Consider the following 10,368-nt stretch of genomic DNA (forward strand, 5'->3'; position numbering starts at 1 on the left):
TTATAAACAAATCTTCCATGTATTCTTCAATATTATGCCCTTAGAGATTCATATTTAAATTAGCGCGTGGCTAATGATAATAAGGCTCTTCAGGGATTGGCTGGCTTACTTTCTAAAGACAGTAGCCATTGCTTTTCTATTTGTGACGTCACGAACAAGCACATGCCCATAAGGCGAAGCAAGGGGGTATATATTCATGATTGATATGGTTCTTGCTATATCAAGTTTGATAAGCAGTCTTTATATATTCACAAATCTTTCTTACATTGGGGAGTTAAAAGTTATCAGTTTAAAACTTTGTTACAGTTACATTATGGTATGATCCACAGTGTTGAAATTTGATAGGAGAATTAGAGTCGAGCAAGATAATACTGTCGGAGTGAGATCAATGGGACTTTATCTTTAAACAGATACTTACCAAAAGTGATTTTCATTCATTCAAAATATTTTAAAATTGTTATTTCTGGTCCTGAGAGGATAAGAAGACAATAGTGTTTTTATTACAATAAACGGACTCTATGAGCGAACATATATCACTAGAAGAATTCGTAGCCAGTGTTCATAACCAAGATTCCAAGATGACCATGCATCATTTAGAAACAGTACCAACAGGCTCCACAGAATCGTCTTTAACTGTACCTCACAGTACACATAATACACATGCTACAATGCTGGAGTCTCCGAGCTCGACAGAAAGTTCCTTGGATAAAGGCCATTCTGGTAAGAAACTTAAAGTAATGTTAAGATAAATTGCTCAAAGTTTCGTAAATTAGAATATAAACGTCTCTTGAGCAAAATAAAATAAAATATCAAAAATAAATTTACATAGCTGTGCATAATGATAAAAATACTTTCAGACATTAGAATATTTCAGATAGTATGTGAAAAATATTTAATATATAACTTTGAAAATTATTTCTATCTTCTTACATTTTGATGCATGCTATTTTATTTTACTTTTTTAAGTGGGGAATAAATCATTTAAACAAGATATAATACCAGACTCTCTAAGCACAGCACGGTCCTTGTGAGTCTTTTGCAATAAAATTTGATGGATTTTAAAGACATAAGTGTGACCTTTTGTCTTGTCAAGTACGTTTCAAGAGGACTTTTTGAATGACGCTTGTCAATTCCTTACTGAAAAATAAGTTTCATTTATTATTGCAGTGCCATGTAGTACTTTAGTTCGACTTTTCTCTTACTATTAATAATGCATGATTTTATTAATATTTTAAGAATAATTGTAAAAATATATTAAATGTATGCCTCTTCAATTTTATTAATTTTAGCATTATCCCAGACGTTTTATTTTCTGGGGGTATTTTACTATTACATACTAAAGTATGTTTGAGATGCTGTTGAATATGTGTATTCTCAGTAGCTCTTTGGTGCCATGCTTTAAAGTGAATAAATATTTCTATTAAATGAAGCTAATTTGCGGTTTATTTCACACGGTTAAGCCCGTACAACATGTTCTTTTTTCTTTTCTTTTGAATTATACAATTAAAATATGTTACAAAAACTCAAAACAAGTACAAAATTTATTTTTACAAATATTAAGAAACATAATTTATTAGTAACTAAACAATTAAACTTTACACAACAAAGTTATTTGCATGCATGGTTATACTGTGTGTGTTTTATTCGACCACATATAATGTATAATTAAAAAGGTTAAAGATAAAAACATAGCATTCATGCTGACACAATAGAAAAGGTTAAGTTTATGAAAGGTAGCTGACTTCTTAATAGATTTAACCAGCTCTGTCGAGTAACATGACACCTACAAATGGCGATTAACATCGATATTTATTAATTTTAATGGTGGTAAAACTAAAAAAGCAACGGTGTTCATGTTGTACAATGTTTTTATTTTGATTCTAAATGAAAATCCCGTCTAGAAACACATTTTAAATAATTGTAAAAGTGCTTAAATGAATTTCTTGCATGCGGCTGATTTAGACTGTCTTGCTCACTATTTAGCATTATTACTTATTTCCTACATCCATGGGTGACAATTTATCTTTTCATGAAGAACTCTTCACAAGTTAAAATGTTCTCTATTTTAATGTTTCATGCTAAAGTCTGCTTGTTGCAATTAAGAAGAAAGTATTTCAAAGATATTTAAATTTACATCAAATTATACTCAAGTAGTGTCGCAGTAGGGTTAGATCTTTTTGACAAGTACTTTTTAGAAAAGCCACTTGCCTCCATAAATTCCTATGTCGATGAATAGTAAAGGCGCCCGGGTTCATAGTATTTTACTTTTAAGTGTACATATCTCTGAATTAAATCTAACGAAGAGGAATAAAATAAACTCTTGAAAATTGGTGAAATTCGTTTGTTTTCATTATTAATGTCAGAGTATGATAGCTTTGCCCTATCTGTTAGTTATTGAGATCACGATTTTTGGTCCAAATTGTTCTTATGTATTTTATTTTAGCAATGTCAGTCTTTTTCAAGTATCGGAATTATGTAGAATATGATATTAATGTTATTGAATTACGTTTCAATTACAATTAATGTCACTGACTAATTTGCTATTGGAGTATCAGTCCGTCTCAATTGCATGTCAAATATATGTGTCTTTTTATCCCATAGTTTACACATAATTTAAATGGGGTTTTCAAATAATTTATGTAAATGAACTATTAACTATGTGTTTTGTTGTGTTTAAATGTGTGGAATTTTAAACAATCTCTATTTAGTTAAAACTTTCAAATGTAGTAAATTATTTAATTCTATTTAATAAGAATGATTTATAGGCGTATGAATTGAATTTTGTTCTTCAAATTCTTAAATAAAACTATAAACCCTTTAAATAAATTTACTTTATCTTCAAATTAAAACGGATTACTGAAGTGTTAAATGAACTTTGTTTTATTCTGTTATTCGATTTGACCGAAAATACATTAAATTACAAAATGTTTGAATTTGTAAATTTTCGAAGTATTCTGATGTAAATATTTGCTCATGCATGTTCCTGTTTTTTTTTTCTTTTGGAAGTGTCGAACACTTTTAAAAAGCGATAACAAGTTAAATATAATATATATTTCTAGACATGAAACATATTTATACAATCTTTTAGAACAAGACAGGCATATCTTTACATACCACCTTTATATAAAACCGATCTTTGTAACGACTTTTGTTAAATGCATCTTATATTCATAATTAAAACATTGAACACATCCATTATTTTTTTTTCTTCTTCTTCCAACAGAATCTCTTGATAGTTCCAAGTTGAAATGCGAAGATAGCGGATCGGAGGATGACAAAAAGAAAAAGAGACAGCGACGACAGAGAACCCATTTTACTAGTCAGCAATTACAAGAACTAGAAGCAACCTTCGCCAGGAATCGTTATCCAGACATGGCTACCAGAGAGGAAATATCTGCCTGGACCAACTTAACGGAAGCACGAGTCAGAGTAAGTTTTCTTTATAGTCATATAATATTATATTAATTATAGCATATTTCAGTAATATAAAATAAGAAATTGAAAAGTATTTTAGGGTTCTGCGAGGTCTCATAAAACTACTTTTCACATTTTGTGTTGTGTCTTAACCAACAAAATTTTCACAGGCGCGTATTCATTCGAAATATTTTAACATTTACAAATTGTTTCTATCATAATATAGGAAAAAATTGGGGAATTTCAAGACAGGTTTTTATCTGTAATTCTTGTAGTATTTATTGCAAAGAAACAACAAATTACAGTTAATAGTTGATGACTTATGATTTTCCTATCCAGAAATCTGTTCAATCTGACACGTTTTGTAATTTGCTAATAACCGTATCAGTTTATCTTGATGTATTTGATTTAAGATACACAAATAATTACATAAGGTGTTAGAAAAGTTATCAGCATTCAAATGCATTGATAGGAGGGGGTGAGAAGTTTATACAATAAATTTTATCACATTATAACGGATAGTTTTCAAGTGCCATGTTAAACCTCCCACCCCTAATTTGTTACCGCAGCTTTCTGTCAGATTTGATCAAGATACAGAAATTTGAGCTGTTTTATACGATTTCACTGTTTTCGGGAGTTCATTTTCCTCCTGAAATAGTTCTTTGAATTACACTCCAAAGAAATATGAATTATTTATATAATTTCTGATTTTAAAACTTGATTTTTAGTAATATTTTAGAGTGGCTGCATGAAAACATGACACATAAAAAATTGAAAACTTTTCACTCACTTACTATATGATACTTGATAATAATTTATTAATATGGGAGTTTTAATATTTGATTTGAACAATATACCACTTATCTGTGCTAATAAGCTTGATATACAGTAGCTATCCTTTATAAAGCTTAATTAGTTTTCTAAATTGACTGTAAATTTACACAATAAATTTTTATAAATTTCTTACGGAGAATTAATAGCTAATATCCAAGTTTATGATTTAATAAAGTAGGAGATCTCAACCGTTTCCAAACAGACTTCCCTTATATAATGGTCACTATTCAAACAACATATGACGTTTTCAAAACGATATTGAATTTTCTACAGATAAATGTTTAACTGATATAAAAATTTTATCTTTTTATATGTCTGACATAGACTGGACATATCCATTAACATGTAATTAGCAAATTTATTTTGTTGACAGAATTCTATGACATTCAATATTTATTCTTAAATTGTAGGTCTGGTTCAAGAACAGGAGAGCAAAATGGAGAAAAAGGGAAAGGAACATTGATACTTTCAAAACTGGATTCGGATCTCAATTCACAGGACTTATGCAGACACCTTTTGACGATTCTATCTACAATGGATACACGAATCCAAATTACTGGGCTACAAAAGTTCCCAGCCCACTAGGCGCAAAATCATTTCCATGGGGACTGAACTCTGTTAATCCTCATTTGTCTTCCGTAGTTTCTACACAGCCAATGTGTTTCTCTTCGCCATCCAGCATGTCAAACAGTATCAGCAATGCTATGGTGCAAAATGTTCAAAATGTACCAACGAATATGGGTGCCACTGGAACACCGTGTCCATATGGACCTCCCGGTGCCCAGTATTTATACACAGCAAATAGAGACCAGTGTTCAAGTAGTATCGCTTCTCTTAGACTTCGAGCTAAACAACATTCGACATTTGGTTATCCTCCACGACAGCCATCATTGTCTGCATGTCAATATGCAACTGTAGGAAATGGAAGTGTCGTTTGATAAATATAACATTGAAATATATACAATTGACATGAACTGGATCTTCGGTTTACACATCAAGACTATCAGTAGATGGACAAAGAACTGGTTCCTTGCGTATCTTGCCACGATTAACTAAGACACTGCCAGTAATAGATGTAAGATTGGTTTGTCGGAATGATAGTACATGAAATGACTGTATTTTGGAGACATGTGCATTCGATGTATGAACAAAATGTATATATATGTTGACAACACGTGTAAACAGCAGTTGTTAGAACTACATGTATACACATATTTATTGTTTTGTTAATATGATATAGAGTAAAATGTCTAGTCTAGTCCAAGAGCAATATGTTTGCAACATTTCATCTATCATAGTGCTTTTGCTGCTCTCTCGCAGTAACAACAATATAAACTTGAGAATTTGGATAAAATATCTAAATTCTTTGAAATATGTTGTTCATAATAAAATATCAAAAATATATTAAATTGAATTTTCAGTTTTCATTTGCCCAAATGAGATAGACTATTCCACGATTTTTTCCACGCATTCTCTTGTTGTATTTTATTTGTCCATTGGATTTATAACAAAGTTTTCATTCAAACAAAATTAAACTCGATAGAACACAGTTGTAAAATTACAACGCCTCTTAAAAAAACAAAAAACAAAAACAAAACAAAAAACACTAAAAAACATAAGAAATTTTGTTTAGAGTTTTGAAGCACTGTATTTTTCCTTTATAGTGTTTTTGTTTTTCATTATGTACACTTTCCCTGATGTCTGTAGCAGATTTGGTATATGAGTAAACAGAAATACAAGATATTGAATAATGACTGCATGCATATTTATTATAGTCCGACATTTAAAAATAGAATGTGATGTTTTATTTATGTGAATGAGACAGCAAACCAACAAAACAAATTACAACTACATAACTAGAGGTCGATATCTATACTGTTTCCAATTAAAGACAATATGCAAATGTCAATACTATGAAAATGTTTCAACTGAGACTACTATAACACATAGTAGTCTCTGGTTTTAAGCTCTGAATCACCTGAATTTGAAAAAAAGTGGGAAAAAAATACTCAAGAGATTTTCAAAATCTGCTTGTGATTCCATCAAACTCTAATTCAAGAAATAAGTTTTTAAAAAACCACGTACATATATGATTTAATATAATAATTGAAGAGGGTTCTGGTTTGGGATAGGCACATGTAGATTTGTCTCTTGTCGAGGGTGGTCTTATTTGGCAATCATACCACATGTTTTTTATACATAAACTTGTGACGGGGTTAACCCAATGCTGTATTAATAGCAAACCCTTTCTATTTAAACTTAATCCGTAGACTAATGAAAGGTACATACAAAAAACAAAAACAAAGGCACAGCAAAAATTTAAATATTAAAACGAATAACAAGATAACAAAACCAAAAAGCACAAAATCTATAATTGCCAATATCGTACCAAAGAACGCTAGCATTTTTTTGTCAGGCAAGGTTAGAGTACAGAACCAGCTGATACGAAATGATGCCGTCCTTAATTCAAATAGAGTTTCCTACGCACCACAGTAGCCTTTACACAGCAACGAACAAGAAAGGACGACACAGTCTTTTGCATTGCATAAATAGAACAAGTACAAAATTTCAATGCAGAGAAAAAACGGAAAAAGTTAGTCCTGCTTCAAACAATCAAACGAATGAATTGACGTTCATCTCCATCCGTTAAAAAAACGAAAAACATTTGCAATGATTATACCACAAAATAACATATCAATACATCTAAAAAATCAAATATAAAATGAAGAGAACAATTACCAAACTTGTTAGCTTGATCGACAGATTGCCAATCCTTATAGATAATATAAGGAATGAAATTCAAAACAGTGTGGCTGTGGCCATTGATTGACTCATTAAATTCATCCATTGACTTGGACAATTTACGTGAACGTTTGTCTGTAACGACCACTGTTAACGACGTACCTACGATAGACATTTTAACTGTGGGGTCACCAAAGGTTTCTCAACGCCTATAATTATAAAATAATTCGAAAAATTAATAAGGAATAACCTGTATGTTTTGATTTATATAATTGATATAAATCAAAACATCGTGTTATTTCTGATTAATTTTTCGAATTACTTTATTAAGGTGTTGAGAACCTTTGGTGACCCCATAGTTTATGTGTCTTTAAAAAGTACATAGTGAACAGTGATCGTTACATACAAACGTTCACCTAAATTGTCCAAGTCAATGGATGAATTTAATGTGTCAATCAACGGCCACAACCACACTGTTTTGAATTTCATTCTAGTTATGTAGCTACTCCACAGGCTGGAAAAACTACTTACTATTATTTAAATGCACCGAATAAACATTTGTTTCTTATTTAAACACATTTGATTCATAAAGTCCCCAATGTAATAAAAAAAATATCTCTCTGATCGATTTGGAAGTAACTGTTCGAACCTTTTAGATTGTATTACCCTCAACTTTTTTTCAGCACTGTATTCTTGCAATAGAATCTGTATTTTGGTTCATTATTAAACACAATTTCAAAGTACGTTTTCAATTGTGAATTTTATATATGCATCAACTTGTATGGTCATCAAATGCAAAGTTTTGCTCCACCAATAAATCTATTCTTAATTGTGTGTTATTGCATGAACAAAAGTATTGCAGATCAAGTCCTTTTGTCCTTTGCTGTTAACCTTTGCTTTTCTTTTTCTTTCGTGTGCGAAATTTTTATCTTTTAGATTTGTTTTCTCCAGTTGACCATATGTTTGTGTTTTTTATTTGTTTTTTGTTTTTTTTATATATATATTTGGTCTGTTTCCTGTTAACCAGTCCTTCACCATCTTGTTTATAGATTTATTATGTAGTTGACTGTCCCACATTAACTTCTTATCTTCTAAAATCACTGCAATCTTGTCCATTCGCAACATATATAACTATGAAGCCTGCATTATGATTGTCTGTTTTTGTCTGAATGCAATAAGATGTGGTGTGATCACAAATGAGCCTGCATGCTATTCGCCAGAGACCAAATGACTTAGGTGTTAGCTTTGTTCGCCAGAGACCAAATGACTTAGGTGTTAGCTTTGTTCGCCAGAGACCAAATGACTTAGGTGTTAGCTTTGTTTGTATTTTAAGTTGATTAGTCCGCCAGAGACCAAATGACTTAGGTGTTAGCTTTGTTTGTATTTTTAGTTGATTAGTCCGCCAGAGACCAAATGACTTAGGTGTTAGCTTTGTTCGCCAGAGACCAAATGACTTAGGTGTTAGCTTTGTATTTTAAGTTGATTAGTCTCGTTTTGAGTTTTTTTCTGTACGCTCTCTCTTAAAAGAGGGACGAAAGATACCAAAGGGACTTAACCATTATGATTATTGGTATTTATTTTTCTCTGCTGATACATAAAATACGTCGAAAACTTATTTATCTCTGAATTTTTTTTAATACATGTAGAAGAAAATTTAGAAAAACAGCAAATGATTTGGCCATACGATACAAATTCAAAACATATCAGATTTAGCTTAATGCACCATTCGCGCATTTCTAAAATAATGCTTATCATGTATACATCAAAATGAGGAAAAATCAGAAATTTGCTATAGCAAATTGTTTTGGCTGAATTTAAGACGAATTATATATGTGATTAATATAGTTTTTAGCCCTGTATAACCTGAAGTTATATATTCGTTGGAGAATATCTGTAGTAAATGTGTCATATAAAATGTGTGGTGTGGCACATTCCTGTACATCTTTGTAATATTAGTCCCTGGGACTTGCAATCTTACCTCAATACATCCACAAAATCAGAATAAATTTGATTGTCATACAGTTTCAAGCAGCACAAGTTTATATCTGCTTGCACTGAATAAACTGTCAAATGATCTACAAAAATAATAAGTGCTGTTTATCCACACTCAATGGATTTTTATGTTATATGTTGATATTTATAGGCACTTATATATCATTTTAGAGCCCTTTTTCATTTTTTCTTATATTATGTTTCCCTGAGCGTGTGTTGTTGATATTTTTTCCTATATTTATCTTAGTTACACAAAAACACTTTCATGCATGTTTCAACTTATGTCACTGTTTGATTATGAATTAAGAAAATTCGTTGAAAAATAGTAAATAGATTGGTGTCATTTCTTCGATATGTCCACGTTTACATAATCAAATAAAGCGCTCTCTGGTTTTAGAATGGTATAGTTATATGAAATTATCTTATTCTAGAGTGAAATATCCTGGCTAATCCTGAAATACCTTTCAATAAAAAAGAAGATCACATTGGTAGTTAAAGTTAAGATCAGGACACTCCAGTATGATATATATAATTGTTATGCAGGCTTCACAGTTTGTAGGGCTCATATACCCATTGCCTGAGGGCCCACGGCATATAAAACACTGACAGGGTATACGAGCCCATATCCCCTGTGAAACTCCAGAATAACATATGGTATTCAGTTTCAAGGCATTGCGTTTTGGTTTTGGATTTTTTCTCACAGAATAACAATTAATTCATATTTATCAGACTTCTTTTAAGGTATAATAACAAAAATACCGAACTCCAAGGAAAATTCCAATAGGAGGATTTCAAATGGCAATATCAAAAGCTCAAACACATCAAACGAGTGAAAAACAATTATCATTTTGTATGTTTGTGATTTTTTTCTTGATTTAACTTTACCATTCCAAATGTTTAGTAGATGCATACCTTTTCAGTACCTAAGAGGATATATAACATATAGGTCAATTTCGTGTGTTCAAGCGGTTTTTTTTTTTATTTCTAATTCAAGAATCTAAATATCTCTCAATATAATATGTTTGTATTTTACATGTAACATTTTGTGCGATTGAGATATTCCTTCTAGTCTAGACGCGTCATCTAAATGTAATAAAACTATGTAACAAATGAAATAAATGTTTCATAATATACTTTGATTCGAATAGGATATGTGATTGTTAATTAATTGCAGCTAGAGAAAAATTACTTTGGATATGTTTCTATGATTTCATATTTTTACAAATAACAATAAACACATCAGATATAAAATAAATTATATACAAGTTGAACTAAATTGAATACAACGTTCAAACCTATGATTGCGTTGGATAGAAAACGCAATTGTTATACGTGTGCATGTAAAACAAATTTCTTGGTAGAAGGGTCTAAACACAGCACAAACAG

At 30.8% G+C, this 10,368-nt stretch overlaps 1 protein-coding gene across 1 annotated transcript; it reads left to right on the top strand.

Annotated features, from left to right (window-relative positions):
* The first annotated feature begins 377 nt into the window (after window positions 1–377).
* Window positions 378–5,543, top strand: LOC143045532 (pituitary homeobox x-like). The gene is made up of 3 exons (XM_076218112.1): window positions 378–720; window positions 3,224–3,429; window positions 4,659–5,543. Exons 1-3 carry the CDS (start codon window positions 519–521, stop codon window positions 5,184–5,186), a joined length of 936 nt encoding a protein of 311 aa, XP_076074227.1. The 5' UTR covers window positions 378–518; the 3' UTR covers window positions 5,187–5,543.
* Window positions 5,544–10,368: the final 4,825 nt, after the last annotated feature.

Source organism: Mytilus galloprovincialis, chromosome 9 (genome assembly GCF_965363235.1).
Source record: "Mytilus galloprovincialis chromosome 9, xbMytGall1.hap1.1, whole genome shotgun sequence".
Classification (NCBI taxonomy): Eukaryota; Metazoa; Mollusca; class Bivalvia; order Mytilida; family Mytilidae; genus Mytilus; species Mytilus galloprovincialis.

What these genes read in the sequence shown, in the direction of transcription:
- LOC143045532 (XM_076218112.1), top strand. Translation starts at nt 519, where the DNA reads ATGAGCGAACATATATCACTAGAAGAATTCGTAGCCAGTGTTCATAAC. An exon ending in CTTGGATAAAGGCCATTCTG is followed by an intron (nt 721 to 3,223) that starts GTAAGAAACTTA and finishes TTCTTCCAACAG; the next exon opens with AATCTCTTGATAGTTCCAAG. An exon ending in TAACGGAAGCACGAGTCAGA is followed by an intron (nt 3,430 to 4,658) that starts GTAAGTTTTCTT and finishes CTTAAATTGTAG; the next exon opens with GTCTGGTTCAAGAACAGGAG.